The 17,444-nt window shown below is 41.0% G+C and overlaps 1 protein-coding gene across 1 annotated transcript in view; it reads left to right on the top strand.

Annotated features, from left to right (window-relative positions):
• MBOAT1 (membrane bound O-acyltransferase domain containing 1) overlaps positions 1-15,982 on the top strand; it is a 34,399-nt gene extending 18,417 nt beyond the window's left edge. Inside the window, exons 6-12 of the mRNA XM_065628643.1 lie at positions 487-670; positions 2,317-2,509; positions 5,701-5,804; positions 8,587-8,651; positions 10,009-10,141; positions 11,946-12,097; positions 14,180-15,982. Of these exons, the coding sequence (XP_065484715.1) occupies positions 487-670; positions 2,317-2,509; positions 5,701-5,804; positions 8,587-8,651; positions 10,009-10,141; positions 11,946-12,097; positions 14,180-14,312 (964 nt within the window). The 3' untranslated portion in view covers positions 14,313-15,982. The remainder of the gene's footprint in view (positions 1-486; positions 671-2,316; positions 2,510-5,700; positions 5,805-8,586; positions 8,652-10,008; positions 10,142-11,945; positions 12,098-14,179) is intronic.
• Positions 15,983-17,444: the final 1,462 nt, after the last annotated feature.

Below are 17,444 nucleotides of genomic sequence, written 5' to 3' on the forward strand. Positions count from 1 at the left end.
TGAGACCAGTGTTACTCAGCTTGTGGTCTGCCAGCCCATACAGGTCCCTGACATAGCTGGCAGATGTCCAAAACCAGTTACCAACTTCTCACTCCTGGTACCGCTGGCCTGTTCAAGATGCGCAAGTCCATGTGTTTGAGAGTGGGTGTCTAAATTTCTCACTGTTTTTAACTAAAATGTTTCTGGTAATAAGATTACAGCTTTTCAAATCAGTAGCGTTCGTTCACCTGTATTTTAAGCACTTCCATGTTACCCTCATGCTGACTGCCATCTGCCAGGCATCACCGGCATATAAGAGAGGCTGCCCTTCGTCTTCTCCAAAACAGATCTAATGAGCTTTCAGCAAGTGGGAAGGGCGACAGGAGAGAGTTGGGGACTGAAGCAGAGAGTACAGCAAAAAGCATTAGTGAAAACCTTTGCTGTGTTTTACCTCTTTTTTTTTTTTTTTTTTTCTTTTGTTTTGGTGTGTGTGGATGATTTTCACAGGACGAGACCTTCTTTACTGGAGTATTTAAGCTATCTCCTCAATTTTATGAGCATCATAGCTGGGCCTTGCAGCAATTACAAGGATTATATAGCCTTCATTGAAGGGAGGCATGTGCACATGAAACTGTTAGAAGTGAACTGGAAGCAGAAGGGTTATGACAGACTTCCTGATCCTTCTCCAACTGTAAGTTTTAAAATGGCAAAGATTTACTGTGAAAGGCAGGAGAGTACAGTTTTGTATATGTTTCTCATAATTAAAAACTAAGAAGAAAAAACATTTTGGGGTTATCTTCCTAGTAAAGATTACAGAGGCTTTTTTTTTCTCTGAAGTGGCTGCTGTTTTTATCACGGGGTCGGGGTGAAGGGGCGAGTGTCTTCCTTGTGAATTCCCCAAGTGTGTTTGGCTTGCAAAATGGGTCATTGGTTAATGAGTGTCTTTTGTGCAGCGATGGGAAAGGTCTGCAGGTTCTGACAATGACAAGTTGCAGTTCAGCTCCAAACAGAAGAGGACATGTCAGGAAAAAAAAAAAAAAAGTAGTCAAATCCCACCCGTAGAGCAGGAGAAGTTAGAAGTACATGAATCACAACTAATCAGAAACTATAGCTTGCAAAGGTGCTTTGCAAGAGATTCTCATGCCTTAAGATGACTTGAAGGTCATTTTTCATACACAATTAATGCTAATGTTATTTTATATTTTGTTAATGTTACTTAAAACCTTCCTATAAAATGACCTGCTTGTAAGGCAGGATAACATAGCATCGGAAGTAGATTCCTCTCCTTTACCTTAAGGCGACACTGAATGCGCAGCTATGTGAGTGTGTGCAAAATGTCTCTTCTGAATGTGCCTAAGCATACCTGATTCCTGTTGCACATGGTTGTATTTCTACTAACTTCAGTAGTGTTACTTCTGACTTACATTAGTCTGACTGAAGTCAGAATAAGCCTGTATTGTGTTAGATGCAAGTGAACAGAGAATATGAAAATTTGCATCGTAAATTTGCATTTAAAGACAATTGCACGTTAATTTATTCCTGAATATGAAAAAGGTATAAAAAGACTACTTGGGATAAAAAAATGCATTGTTGTTTCAACAGTGTATTGCACTTTTATTAGTCTTTTGAGAATGTAAGTCAATTTTTACATGGTGCCTAAGTGCCAGATTTACCTTTTTAATTCTGACTGTGTCAAGTAGTTTACTCCTAATGTGTATTTGAAATTGATTTTCCAACTACTGACATGATTGTTGATAGTATTAGTATATAGAAAGCTAGGGAGTGGTAATAGAAAACAGCATGGTGTGGCAGATACCCTGTATCAATGGAAGGTATGTGTGCTGTGTAAGATGTATGCTTTTTGGACAAGTGGTTTTTAGCAAGACCTCTGGATGGTAGCTGGGCAATAAGGCCAGCTGTTGGACTGAATACCAATGCTCTTGGCTTCCAAGAGGAATCCAGTCGTTAGTTCCAGGAGATGACAGTCCATATAGGGAAGATTTCTCCTTTATGTTGTAGAGTTTGGGTTTTTGCTTGTTTTATTTCTCATTTTAGGACCTTTGCTAAATAATGTAGGATTCTCATGTGAAGTTCATCACCAGTTTTGACTTCTAATTGTCCTTTGTATGTACCTATAGGAAGTTCAGTAAAACAAATTAAACCAAAGCTTTGACTGTGGCCTTTCCTTTGTTACCTCTTCTAAATTAATTATCAACTTTGTCACTGCTAACTTAATTGGTCCTTGAAGTGCATTGGTTTTGTAGGTTATGAGTACTGCCTTTTTCCCTTAAGCAAATGTTTCTAATGAATGTTTCATTGATGTTTGTGCTTTTTTAGGGAGCAGTGATGTACAAGCTGTGTATCACACTAGTATCTCTCATTTTATTCTTGACGCTTACCAAGAACTTCCCTATGGCATATATTATTGATAATGAATTTCTTGATAAAACACCCTTCTTGTCAAGACTTGGTTACCTGTATGTTGTAACACAGGCAGCAAAAACAAAGTATTACTTTGCGTGGACTTTAGGTAAGTCTGGCTGCATCATTTCTTTTTGTAGGTAATAAATAAGATCATAAATGGGAGAGGTGGTCTGAAACACTGTGGGGAAACAAAAATAAGTTAATCCTTAGACCTGTAGTTCCTGTGGGAGACGTACATGTGTTCCTGTAGGCAGTGGACCACATTGAAGTGGGGAGATGTCAAAAGTTTTGAAAAACGTGCATAAAATCTCCTCTAGTTTGTCTGACATCCTTTGCCTCTGGAACTAAATCTACTTTTCAGCTTCTTGCCAGTAAAGACAATGTAACAATTCCCTCTTACTGAAAACTTTGTAATTGTACAAAAATATTTTTTACAGAAATTCTTAGGAAAAAAGGTTTGCCTCCTCTAAAGCTTTATTTGTAATTTGCCGCTTATATCAGTGGGGTTGTGAGGTTAAAATTGGTCACCCTGGCTCAGGCTTTACAAGTATGTTATAATGCAAACAGGCTTCTCTCTTCCTGTGGGATATCTTCAGCACATGCATCTGTATTAGAAAGCTGTAGTTCACGTTAGGGGGCTGAAGTTAGGCTTTGTCTCGGGAGCACTATGTGATTCTGTGTGTGTTAGCTATGAGCGGTCAGGAGAAAGGATTGGAGAACTATGGGGAAGGTGGGGGACGAAGAAGGTGTTGGGAAGGACCCAAGAATCTCAGCAAGAAAAAGAAGATAAGGAAGAGGGCTCATTAGAGAGAGAAGCAAATTTCTTTTATTGGGAGCCAGCTAGACTGGTGGTCAAAATAATCTTTTTGTATTTTACCTTCTTCCTTTTAGAAGTCACCTTTCTCATCTATGTGTGAGGAGTCAAATCACTTTGAGCCAGGCTGAAAATTGAGAGACTGAATTTTTTTGCTGGTATTACAAGTCTTTGTGTGCAGGGTTGATCCTGAAAACCCAGACAGCAATGCATACACCTGAAACTGAGAAGAGTGTCATTGAGATGGAAAGAGCCAGGGAAACTCATTGCAAGGCTGGGACTAAACTGCTGGGAATAAAACTGACAGATCGAGGGAAGACAGCCAGGACTGGCATGTGTGGGATGGGAAAGGCTTTGGGATAAGAATTATTTGCTCAGAAACTTATTTGTGTGGGATCCAATGTTAAATTGTTGCCTCCATTTGTTCCAGCATTATAGTTAACTAGAAGTCCATTATTGAAGAGATAAACTGAACTTGGATTTGTGATGTGTCTAAGCCATAGAGCCTGTAAAAATAACATACAAACTAGGGTTTTTGGGAAAGATGTACATTGCATACTGGCAGTGAGGCCTCTGCTATTCACATTGCCAGTCCAGGCAGCAGAACAGCAGACGCTTCATCCTTTCACAGTTTAGCTCTGGGTGGCATGGCCCAGGGCGTTATAGAAGTGCCTGCTGAAATGGCTGATAAGCGCTTCCTGTCCTCAGAAAAGAACAGTCACAATATTGTGCAAGGGCCGTGCTGCTGAATTCCTCCAGATCCATGCAAAGACGGAACATTTGGCTTCTTGCTGCATTAGTGATAGTCATGGGAACATGGCTGCAAAGCTAACTGCCAATGACACCAGTTTGGGACTGAGCGCCTTCATCCAAGGAGCTGTGAAAAAGAGACACCAGAGCTGGTCGCGTCAGCAGGGAAACCTCTGCTGGGCTTTGTGGAGATTGGGGTTCTGTGAGCAACCTGAGGGTGGACAATTGTGATTCTTGGGCGCTTCACACCCTACTCTGTAGGGAGCAGGTCGGGAGGCGAGATGATGACAAGTCTGCTGTATTATTATGGCTCTAGATTTCTGATTTCTTGCTTTTGGCAAAGAAACGCTAAGTGGTCCATGGACCCATTGGAGCAAAAAGGAGCAAATCCAGGAGTTCCCCTGCTCTGGGGTGACAGTTACACGTGACTCCAGCCTCTGAGATTGGGCAGGTCCTTTGGGCCTTGCAGCTTGTTACTGATCTTGTAGCAAGACACTGGCACTTACCATAAGGTAATCAGAATTTTGGACAGGATTGTTGGTTTTGTGTTTGTTGTCACGTTTTAGATTTTTTTTTATTTTTTAAAAAACAGGGAGAGAATTAAAAGCATAGAGACCTTTCTTTCCATCGGTAAAATCTAGCTCGTTTAGTTAAGTGGAAAACAAAATGGAAAATTGCAGGCTAGAGAAGGTTACTCATTTATTTATTTATTTATTTATTATGACTCTTGTTGCTTTAAAGTAGGTTCTCTCCCAGGTTTTGAAATTCCTTCATGAGCTTGTGCCTGTCTTCATAGCACTTACAAAGCAAATTCAGTTTTCATTTTTGGGAAAGAAACACTTACATTTTTAAAGTGTAACTTAACCAGGCTTGTATTTTCTAGATGATCTAGATGGAAAAGCCTTACCTATATTTTCACTTTCCTTTTGCTTCCAATAATCCTTGGCGTTGGCTGCTCCTAGTGATCCAGAGATAATGAGTCCCTCTTGTTTTCTTAGTGCCCCGAGAGGGGATTTCTGGCAGGGCCACATTAAAAGTAGGATTTTGAGACCCAGAGATGAGAGGGCTCCCAGGCAAGGCTGAGTGAGGAGGTAGCTGACTGGCGCCCTGGGAAAGAGCAAGAATTGCAGCATGTGAAATGCCTACCGTTACCCAAGCTTTTATTTGCACTTAAGGTAGTTAAGTCTGTAGTTGAAGTTACTCAATATTTGATTTGTAGAGATGGTGAGGTACTTAGGGAGGCACTGAGCAACAGGATTAGCAAAAGGCTTTGTCTGCGGAAGTCTGAATGAAAGTCTTAATTAAAACAACCATGTTGGAACTTAATAGAAATGGTAAGCATGTCTCTGAGACCCTGAAGTTTTCCTGAACTCTGGAAAATGCTGTGACATCCAAGTATGCTAATCCATTTTATGGCAACTCATATACATCTATCTCAGATTGATAATAAAGGCAACATACAGGGAAAAGTGATTTTTCTCTATTGTTCTCTTATTTTTATTTTATTATTTTATTTCTTCTGCCCAAAGAGTAGCTAGTCTTTCCTCTTGAGGAAATGACTCTTGTGTCGCCTTATAGCAGTGTCCCTTTGCCAAGAGGAAGCTTCTCTTTGGAGGAGAGGATGCTAATTGCTATAAAACTGGCTTAATTGTGTGTTTAGTGTCATACTGACTTGTAAGAAAACACGGCTCCTCCAGCAGTCTGATTTGACCTGTTTTGATTTGATGTTGCAGCAGATGCAGTCAACAATGCAGCTGGTTATGGATTCAGTGGAGTTGATGAGAAGGGCATTTTCCGCTGGGACCTGTTGTCCAATTTAAATATCTGGAACATTGAGGTGAGTTAGAGGAGTGGCTGCATTGGTGTAATTATAGAGAAATGGGCATGATAATGAGGAGAAGCTTTGCTGGAAGGAAAATAGGTCCATGCCATCAGGCCACCCCTCTTTGATGTGGAGAGGTTTTGTATTTTATCTGTTGGGCAGATAAGAAGCATCTGTCCCACAGCCTTCATCACGCTCTGTATTCAGGTTGCATTTCTAAATAGTTTATAGATGGTTAATAAATGATTAATCAGATGTTTAATAAATGGGCAGTCAATTACTGTAGATTGTGGCTCAGTTGAGCAGGTCAATAAACTGCTCACAGCTGTGATTCTCCACCATCTGTGGTGTATTCTCTTTATTTACTTCTGGCAGTCTTCCACTTTTGTAACCCGGTTGAGATGGGTGGCAGTAGTGAAAGAGGTTGCCACGACACTTGCAAGGGCTGGGTCCCTGCACGTGCTGGAGTGCCTCTGGTAAGTGGAGAAAAGCAAAGGTCAGAGAGATCACAGGGACAAACTGAGCAACCTGCATGGGAACTGGCTGGACCACATAGAGCTTTGACGGCTGCTGATCTACAGGTCCATCCAGCAAGCCGCACTGTTTCTCAAAACATCTATCACACATATTTCTTGTGACTGCAGGATGCTTTTGACGTCCATTAGTCTTTTGTCTCTAATGCAAAAGATGGCCAGTGTAATTTGTTTGCCCTGAATAATGTTTTGTGAATGCCAGTGGGATGTGAAAATGTTTATGTGTCTGAGACTGCTTTCTAAAGGCTTCTTTTCTTTAGAAGTAGGAGGACCTTCTCCCTGTAATTCTGTAGTTATGATTTTAAAAGGAAAAGCAGATGAAAACAAGTTGACTGCTTTATTACTGATCCGTGACTAAGCGAATGTGCTTTAATAGCTCTGCTCAAAAAGGAAAGAGCCCCTATAATTCTTCATTGAAAAACATTGAAAGATGCCAAAGCTGGGCGTATCATTATGTGTTTTCCCTTTCTCAACTTCTTTTCTCTGTGGTTTTTTTGTGGTGGTGGTAGTGGTGGGCATTTTTACCATAATTAATCCTCATTATACATCTCTCCTTGAGTGGTACAGAATACACTGTCCAGAATGCTTTATACTGCTCAATGTCAGTAATACTCTAGATACCACTCTAAGATCATGAATCAATATCTGATTTGGTTTGGGGGCAGGAGACGATTCCGTCGTTGATGGGCTGAGGCAGTTTCTGCTTGAAGGAAGCAAGTGAAGTGCAGGCAATGCTCTCAAGCCAAATTAAGGAAACAGGAGCCTTTGCTCCTCTGTACGCACAGAACTGTAAGGCCCCTTGAAACTTTTTTTTTCTTTACTGGTTACATGGGCAATAGAGAACAGAGTGGAGAAATTATTTCCAGGATCATAAAACAGAGTGCTCTCCATTGATTAGACCATGTGTGTAATGAGAAAAAGAGAGGCTACAGAGGCCATTACTTCGCGTAAGCCTTGAACTGTCACTTTATACCCAACAACAATTCTGGGAATTGAATGTGTCATTGTACAGTGCATTTTAAGCAGGTACATCCACCTGCATAGGTAAAATTGCTTAAGAGTAGGGAACCTGAGTGCTAAATCTGGCTAAGAAATTGCCTGATCTGTAGTAAAGATAAGCACATGGCAGGAGTTGTGAGGGCATTAAAATGTGACAGGAGCTAAATGCATGTGGGGGACTTGAAGAAAGCCTTGGCAGCGTGCATGCTTTGACAGCCAATGACTACTTTCTCTCTTGTTAATGTAACAGGGGAACTTCATGGAGGCCAAAAGAGAGTGACAATATTACTTGGAAGAGAAATTATATTTTTCTTGGCTTCTCTTGGTGCAGGAACGCGATTGAAATGTGGCACTGCTGCACTGGGAATTGCTAATCATTTTAACGCTTTAGACACAGAGGATGAAGTGCTAACTTTCAGGATTCTGTGTGGAAGTGTAAAAATGTCTGCATATTCCCCTTGGACACCTTTGCCTTTAGTCCATCTTTTCAGTGTGCCCTTCTTTTTGGCTGATACACAAAAACAATGCAGTGTCACTGAATCATGTCCCCGCCTGGTGAGGAGGTCCTTGGAGGTTTCTGTCAGCAAGCAAGGAACCAAGGGGGAGCAAGGATAGGAAAGTACTAGAGGTGAAGTTGACCTGGATTAAGCAAACTGATGCAGAATGGGGTCCAGCAGTCCCTTAAAGCTGGTAGAACTGGTGGTGTGAGGAAGTACAGGTGGTTCTCCCAGGATCCTGGAGTCTGCTCTGGTTTTTCAAGGTGGAAAGTGGGCTGAGAATTGGCTTCTAAATTTAGTCCTAATTTTTTTTGGTCTATTTTTTTTAGTCTTCCCCCTTCCTTCTTCAAATAATTATGCATTCCTTTTAGGTTTTTTTGTAATACTTTGTTTTCATAGGCTGTATAATGGGTGGCAAGACATCTTTTCCCAAACATGAAGCTGTTTATGAACAGAAGGGAAGGCCAAGCATTTAAAACAAGAAAGTTCTTCAGATTTTCCATGATTTTAAAAATAATCAAACATAGTATTTAATTTTACAAAACAAAAGGAGTTTTTACAGCAAATGCCAAGCGTTAGCGGTGACCAGTCAGCCTAGTTAATGTCCCTCCCAAAACATCTTAGTGCAATGATGGACGACTGTGGCACGGTCTTCACAACAGGTAGCTACTAGCATTAATATTTTCCATGTATCTCCTCTATAATTTAAAATGAAAGTATTATTTTACAGGTTTCATTACTAACATTTCATGTGAACTTCTTTCTTAGACTGCGACAAGTTTTAAAATGTACATTGAAAACTGGAATATTCAGACAGCTGCCTGGCTAAAATGGTAAGAATAGTGAAACAGTAATGTGCTTGTAAGACCCAAAAACTCTAGATGGCTTGGAAAAACACTGACTGTTGAATCTCATAAATGTATAGCTTCTTGTCTGTCTTTGTTTCCTGTGTCTGTAACAGTTGGTGGAATACCAGTGTGTTTGGTGCTGTAACGTTTTATTGCTGCAAATTTAAAATGCGCACATTTTGTATATGAGCAGCAAAGCCATAAGCAAACTGTTCAGATCTTCCATAATAAAATGTAATAGCATTTTGAAGGCATCTTTTGGCTTCTGTTTGCCTCCATTATACTTGCTGTACAGTTGCACTTTGCTCTGTTTTGTTTCCCATGTGTACTATCACTGGATGCAAGCCTTGCATCACTGGGATCCAGTTCAGCTAGAACTGGAGAGAAGTTGAAATCTTCAGAGCCCCAGTGTAGTCCGGTTTGGAGTTACCAGAAGATGCTTGCTAGAGGGTCTCTGTTTAGGATATGGAGAAGAGACTTGCAGCACCGAGAAGATCTGATTTTAACCTATGACTGTTAAAACACTTAAAAATACTAGCATAAATCCAGATTTTGTAGATTGAACTGTCTCCTGTTATTTGTTACACTTTTTGGCATGATTAAAGCTCAGTGTACAGTCAAAGTAAGACCTGAAATACAGGCACAAATTTATTGTAGTTATCATAGCTATTTTTATTGTTATATATATACATCTTACAAGTCAATGTCTATTATTTTTCATGATTCAAAGGATGTTGCTGCTAAGAAGTGCATTATCTTGACTTGTTTCTTTTCAGTTAAGCCTCAGATAGATAAATAGGTGTGTTCTTGAACTGATGTCATTCGCTTGTGTCTTTGGAGTAAGATTTCGGGCTGCTGAAGTCAGCAGGAATCCTCTGATTTGCAACAGCTTATGACACTCCCTGTTGTTCCCAGCATTTACCAGCTAATAGTGCCTAAAAGTACTTCTGTTCACCAGTGAACGGTGGGGCCACGTCTCTGCCCTTCGACTTGCTCTTGATCTGCCATCAGAGTTTTGAAGTGCAATGTGTGATTCCAGATAGAGATATAAAGTTGAAAGAGAGGTCTCACCTGCCCTTTTCCCCCTTTTTTATTTAAATGCTATGAGCACCAGGAATATTTGTACAGATGCTCTTTGGACACCTAGTGCCTGAAAGCATGTTTCCTCTCCCCATCTAATGCTCCATGTAAATGAGAGTGCCTCATGCCTTCATCTGTAACTGAGGAAAGATAAGACCATTAAGAAAACAGAATGAGACCTTAAAAACAGAGAAAGATTTAAGTGCCGTCTGCATTTTTCAGTTGTATTCAGCTTCTTCTTATTTTGTTTTTGTCTTTGCAGTGTCTGCTATGACAGAGTTCCCTGGTACCCTACGGCTCTAACGTTTATCCTCTCGGCCCTGTGGCATGGTATCTATCCTGGATATTATTTTACGTTTCTTACTGGAATCCTTATCACACTCGCAGCCAGAGCAGTATGTACCTTTCATTGTTCTCTTCTAAGACCCATGCTAGATACTATCCAGCTGTCAACTGTGGGGACCACGCTGACATGGTCAAGCAGCTTGTCCCTGTTGTGAGCCCTCTTTCATGCCTTTGTGGACTTGAGATTCACTGAAACTTTGTTCTGTATTGATGCTAATTACAAAGTACCCCTGCAGCAGTTCTACCCAGCCCAGTCCTGCACGTGCTGCGATGCTATCCTGGGCTGCCAGAGGAAACGTTGCTTGTGTGTGTGCCATTGGAAGTACCGCCAGCTACGTCCATGCAGTCAGATTAGCTTGGGGTTCAAGATTAAGCTTGAGTCCAGACTTCTGCTAGGTCATGTTTTCTATATGCTGGTATGTAATCAGCTCTGCACACAATGTTTCACAAGAAGCTGTTATGGGGTGAGCATTAGCTGAAACTTGAACTGTTTAATGTGGATGCAACTGATGCAGTAAACTGGTCTCCATGTTTATGAGCCTCATCTTGGGTGGAGTCACCAAAGAGAGAACAAGTTTTATGTCTCTCACATTGTTAAATTTATTACTGCTGATCTTTCAGGCTGAACCAGCCTGTTGTGCAGGGTTGGGAAGCACCACCGTTGTCTTTCAGACTTTGATTATGGATAAATAACCAGGTCAATTTGAAGGGTGAATTAAGCTAGTGATCAGTATTAGCTGCTGTGGCTAGAGCAGGTTGCTGAGCATGCAGTCTTAACATGTGTTTTGGTTCTCATTTATGAGGATTTCATAAATGTGAAGATAAACCAAAATCTCTAGGAAGCAAATGCTTGCAGGTAGAAACACATATTTATTCATTTAAAGTAACTTTGTTTCACCATTGATAACCATAAATAAATCAAAACCAGGAGGGAGGAATATCAAGACATACCAGCTCTCCTCCCCAAAGATATTGTGCCAGATACCCAGGACAAGAGTCTGCTCCCATGATTAGAATTATAGTATGTCCTGAGTTGGAAGGGACCCACAAGGATCATCGAGTCCAGCTCCTGTCCCTGCACAGGACAACCCCACAGTTCACACCATGTGTCTGAGGGTGTTGTCCAGTCTCTTCTTGAACACTGTCAGGCTTGGGGCCGTGACACCTCCCTGGGGAGCCTGTTCCAGTGCTCCACCTCCCTCTGGGGGAAGAACCTTTTCCTCATGTCCAACCTAAACCTCCCCTGGCACATCTTCCTGCCATTCCTTCAGGTTCTGTCACTGGTCGCCAGACAGAAGAGATGAGCACCTGCCCCTCCTCCTCCTCTTGTGAGGAAGATGTAGACCGTGATGAGGTCTCCCCTCAGTCTCTTCTTCTCTAGGCTAAACAAACCAAGTGACTTTAGCCGCTCCTCATACAGCTTCCCCTCCAAACCAGCTTCATAGGCCTCTTCTGGACACTCTCCAGTAGCTTTATACCCTTTTTGTCCTGTGGCACCAGAACTGCACACAGTGCTCCAGGTGAGGCCGCACCAGCGCAGAGCAGAGCGGGACAATCACCTCCCTGCCCGGCTGACAATGCTGGGCTGGATGCACCCAGGACACGGTTGGCCCTCTTGGCTGCCAGGGCAATTGGGGTACACTTCTCTATTTTCTGCTCATTGACTGTGGGATCTCGGAGATGCCAGTCAATGCACTTCTGTCTTCCTATTCTCAGTGCTTTCTAACCAGAGTATAAGCTTTTCCATACTATTGCTGATGATAAGTGGAGCGTCATCCACTGCAATGTGTCCACATGACTTTGCCTAAGAGGGGGATTTATATAATTTTCTGTGTACTTTTCCATGACCTGCAGGTAAGAAACAATTGCAGACATTACTTCCTCTCGTCAGTGCCTCTCAAGATAGCCTATGACGTTGTTACCTGGGTTGTCACTCAACTGGCCATGTGCTATACTGCTGCGCCATTTGTTATGCTGGCTGTTGAGCCCACGATTAAGTTTTACACGTAAGTTCTCTCTTCTCGACTATTTTTCTCCAGACCAGCACAGGCTTTTGTTAAATAACCCAGACCACTCTGAAAAGCAGTTGGCATTTCATCATATTTGAAACGAGTCCAAACAGGATGTTTAATAATCCGTAAGAGGTGATTTTTGCACTCCTATAACTTATTGAGATTATGATAATAATGCTAAGGCAGAGCACTTCACTTCTGCTTCTTTATCTTTCTGTGTCCTTATATGACTTCATGTATTCAGTTCCCTTTTTCAAAACAGTCAAGTCTGAACCGTTAACAGTGACCATAGCCAGAGAGGTTAAGAATAACGTGAGCTGGCAGTAGGAAGGACTCGACGAGAAAAGACCAGGATTCCAGCTGCCAAGTGTGTAGAACAGGAGATGTGATGGGTCAGCAGGAGATAAGGAGGGTGCTCGGTAGAGTATTACTTCTTGAAATGAGTATGCTCTTTTTGAAAACTTCCATAGGAAGTGAATACTTCCCTAGATCCCTTAAAAATAAGAAAACACTGGTGTAGTGGAATATATGGGATATACTCTAGTAAAATTAATTTGAAATAGAGAAATTGAGAAAATAATTTGGAAAGGAAGACTGGACTACATTGCTTTACTTTTATTTCATTGTACAGTAAAATGTCAACACAGAGTAACAGATTTTGGTTAAGACAAAAGACCATTCATTCCTCTAACATAAGATACAGAAGTGGTAGTCAAGATAGCTGTTGTCAGTAAGTCTGTTTAAAAGGGGTTGAATTTTGACATTTTCTATTCTTGTTTCTTAAAACATTTTATTTCAATGCAGAAAACGTACTGTACAAAAATTACTCCAAATCTTTCTTAGTTTCAGTAAGGTGCATTCCCAACTACCTTGTTAACATCTAATTTTTCTATATTTAAAGACAAAAGTAGCAAACAGCAGTCAGAATAAAAAAGGAGAGAAAAGACTAAAATATTAAACCAGTTTATAAATTTACCCCATAAGTGAAGTCGGTTCCTTTTGTGCTACAATAGGCCATTCCATGTAGTAAATATTAATGTAATTCTGTGAGATTACATTGCTAACATTGAAACTACCAAAATAAATATGTATAAAGAACTTGCTAGTGCTATGCCAGCATCCATGAATGCAGAAATGTTACTTTTACCCAGGTTCTGAACAAATAAAATTATTTTCCGCCCTTGCCCCAAGTTGGCTCATCACCTTAGTATTCTTTGCCCTAGAATATAGTTAATACTTAAGTTTAGAGACTGCAAAGCAAGGAAGTTTGGAGCACTGCACACCTGGCAGTGGTCTTAACCACCTTACAAAGTTTTAGAACTATGCTGAGAAGCATAAATGAGGCCATAGAAAGGTGCATCTCTGTTGTTAAGAGCTGGACCATATTGTTCCAAGGCGTAGTCCTCCCCAAGTTGCCAGAGCCTCATGTAATCAGTTTAAGTATTTTTTATTTCTGTTCAATCTTGTGTTTACCAAATTATTTGAAATAAAAATATTTGATATTTAGTAAGATACCAAATTAAGATACGTCTGAGTAGATGCCTTCAAAAACACAACCCTTCTGTAAACATCACTACCTGACCTTTCCCAGTTAAAAGTTGAATGTTTTGATTTATTTCAGATCTCAGCACTGCATTTGGAATAATTTGTGTGTGTGTGTATTTGTTGTGTTTCGTTTTGTTTTTTAAACTTGTGGAAGTTTTATGTCCTAAGCATGAAGGATATTTCTTCAGAATGTAGCCATGTAGACTCTAACATTAAAAGAGAGATGGGCTGAATAAGTCTAAAGTTGAATTACATGGGTTAACCTGAGCTGTCAGACTTTGGATGTTGGAGTTTCCAAATTTATTCCTTGCCTTAACATTAATATCCATGGCAACATTTTCATCGGTGCCAGTGGATGCTACATGCATAGACTGTGAGAAATTCAGGGGTATATTTTTGTGCTTTCTAGGTAAAGTTCATACCATCCTCACTTATCACTTGGCATAACATTCTGCATGGACTTACTGAGGTTGCACAATTCATGTTATTAGCAACAGAAATATAATATTTTCTTTCTGCTTTTGTTTCCAGGTCGATGTATTTTCACATGCACATTCTAAGCATCCTGGTGTTGCTCGTGTTACCGATCAGACCTCAAACCCACTCCATGAGAAAGCCTCAGAATCAGGCCATGAAGAACTCTATTGAAAGCAAAGACAAATGATGTCTCCAAAGAAAATTGCTGACATTGGGAAATTGAACTGTCATATTGGAAACAAACAAAGAAGAATAGAAATGGGTGGGATGGAGGTTGAAGTAGAATACAAATGGCATTTTTATTAGTTATCTTAAAATCTTACTGGACAGGGCAGAAAAGAGCCTGAATAACTGTGTTCCAAATTACTCCAGTTAAGAGATATTTTTACAGGCAACGTTTACAGGCTCATGGGGCATTTTGATTTTTTAAATAAATATTTTTATGAAGTGTTTTTATATATTTAAACTTTTTTACACAGGCATTTTTGCTCTTTTACAGAAATATACAATTATTAATCAATAATCTTGTGATTAGAGGGCCAGGAAGCAGCTAGTAAAGAGTTAGACCAGCTGCCTGGTAGCCTGGTGCTGTGGGCAGCTGGCAGGAGAAGCTTTTCATCTCTTGGCTGTGGAGAAAGATGGTGCAAGTAGAAAACTTAGGGACATGGGGTTGCTCAAGGTGCTGGCACTGACTTCTGCCCTGGCAAGGAGAAGAGGGAGCGGGGCTTTCCCTGGCCATCCCCAGAGCAGGGACTGTAGCCTGAGCTTGGCAGCAAGAGTATTTCACATCCTTCACTGTGACACCTGCTGGTAATGAGGGCGAGACAAGTCCCTTGGGAATAGGTGTCTGGGAACACTGGCAACTGGCTCGGCCAAAATCTAAAGCCGAGTAAAAGCAAAACAAACAAACCTCAAACCTTTAGAGTAAAAGAAGGAACATTCACCCTGTGATGTGTAGAGTTGTGCTTCTCTTATGACGTAGCTGGTGCTCATTGCTACATCAGCCTTACTTTGCAGTTTTAGAGTGATGCAGCGCTTCCGTTTTTTCAGCATCAAAATAACTGGGGAGCCATGCAGGTTTAGTATTTTAAGCTCGGAATTAGGGGTTAAATCTGGAAAAGGTTTGTAATGGGTCAGACTATTCTACTCAAAAACATCCCATCTTGTGAAGGGGTTACATTTCAGCAGGATAACGCTATGAAACCTGAAGAGTAATTATCATAGTCATAATAAATCATTCTCTACAAAATATTGTGTTGTGATATGATCATCACAAGCATCAAGACTTGAGTCCTGTATGATCTTGGCATGTGACTTAGCCTGTTGATGCAAGTTTCCCTGCTTGTAAAGCCCTTGGCTTAGAGGGATGTTTTGAGGCTCAATTTCAAGAGCTTATTGTGCATTGAGAGAACCTGCTGCTAAATGCTGTGTCAGGTTTTATTTCTTTGTTCTTTTTTTAAATCCACTTACACCAATAAAACAGGCTGGTATGACACATCAAAACCAACTAAAACATTTTTTAAAATTACTGTTTTCCAGGAATGTTTTTATCAGGATTTTGTAGAAGCAATTCCCTTGTTAAAGTATTGGTATTGCTTTATGATCATTTAACTGACATGTGATTGAGCAAAGAATCTGCTGGTTACTGCATTCTGATTTTTGTGTCAGATTAAAATTTTGCAGAATCTTAACATTTTGGGAAGAAACAAATGGTGAAACCAAAACAAGTTCCAAAAAGGTTCTTATTTTTCTTTTCTCTGATGGGAAGTTATTGTTCTGTGACCACTTCATGATTTAGAGCATAGTTCATGGAAGAATTTATTTGGTAATTTATTTTGAAGGCGAAGTGGGATTGGAAGGTTGATCTGAATAAACAAATTGCTTTGTGTCACCTCTTGGCATTATTAATCACAAACATCTAATGTGAAAATGAGTGAGTAGGTGTGAGATTCCTCACACTTGTGAGACAAGATCATAGAATACCAGATTGGAAGTGACCACAAGGATCATCTGGTCCAACCTTTCTTGGCAAAAGCACAGTCTACACGAGATGGCCCAGCACCTTGTCCAGCTGAATCTTAAAACTGTCCAATGCTGGGGAATCCACCACTTCCCTGGGAAGATTATTCCAGTCGCTGACTGTTCTCATTGTGAAAAATTTCCCTCTTGTGTCCAATCAGAATCTCCCCAGGAGGAACTTGTACCCATTACCCCTCATCTTCTCCATGTGACTCCCTGTAAAAAGAGAGTCTTCATCTTCTTTGTAGCCACCCTTTAAATACTGGAACAAGGTGATGAGGTGTCTCCCCTAAGCCATTTTTCCCTCAAGGCTGAACAAACCCACTTCTCATCTGCTGGGCTTTACAGACAAGCTGGGCTTTACAGCCTGCTCCTGCTGAAACAGAGCCAAGATGACCCCCATTCATTTTTGTGGAAGTTTTGTCCTTAACTTCGCTGATCCTTATTTGTCCTCATGTGTGTTTTCTCCTTATTGGTACCAGCCTCACTCTCATCTTGGGCATCTAACATTTCCCTCGAGGTCTGGCTGCACCAGCGCTGTTGCTCGTGGCAGGGAGCCAGGGTGCATCCCTGGGGAGGATGGCAGTTTGGGCACTGCTGGATGTGGGATCCTGTGCGCTGAAGCCAGCTTGTGTTTACCTCCCAGAAACTGGAATGAATCGCTATGAGTATTGGCAGAGCCAGCCTAATACATATCAACTCCGGGCTTCAGCAAGACCGCAGAAGGCCCATGTTTCCATCAAGTTGGCTTTAGCACCTGCTCTGGAAAATAAATGCGCTCGATGGGGCTTGCGGGTTTGTATCTACTGCTCTGTACCTGGAGATCTGCCTGCACAGCCCGTGTGCTGCTCTGCAGCCCTTCCCCAACTGTGCCTTCAAGAGAGGACAGATATTATCTGTGGTGTTTCTTTTCTAGTGTTTCGTTTAAGTGGAAGTTGCTTAACTGTTATGCTATCAACTTTTGATGTAGTTTCAGCTTCTACGATGTGATGGATTAGTCAGGGCCAGTGAGCAAACTCTTACTCTGCTGTCACATTGTCTTCTCAGCCTGAACTTCTCCCTGAAAACAGGAACCCTGGGCTTCAATGACAACTGGTCATGTGGTTTAAATATGATATGTTACACAAATTAAAAATGAAATAGTACTTTTTAACTGTTGCATTTGCAGGGAACCTTGCTGGTTGAATTAGTCTTAAAGTTGGGGAGGGAAGAAATTATCAAAAGTCTTTGCTGTACTGTGTTACTGTGGACTGGGCAGCTTACCTAGACATATGTGGCAGCCCTGCAAAACTAACGCAGT

Source organism: Caloenas nicobarica, chromosome 2, assembly GCF_036013445.1.
Source record: "Caloenas nicobarica isolate bCalNic1 chromosome 2, bCalNic1.hap1, whole genome shotgun sequence".
Classification (NCBI taxonomy): Eukaryota; Metazoa; Chordata; class Aves; order Columbiformes; family Columbidae; genus Caloenas; species Caloenas nicobarica.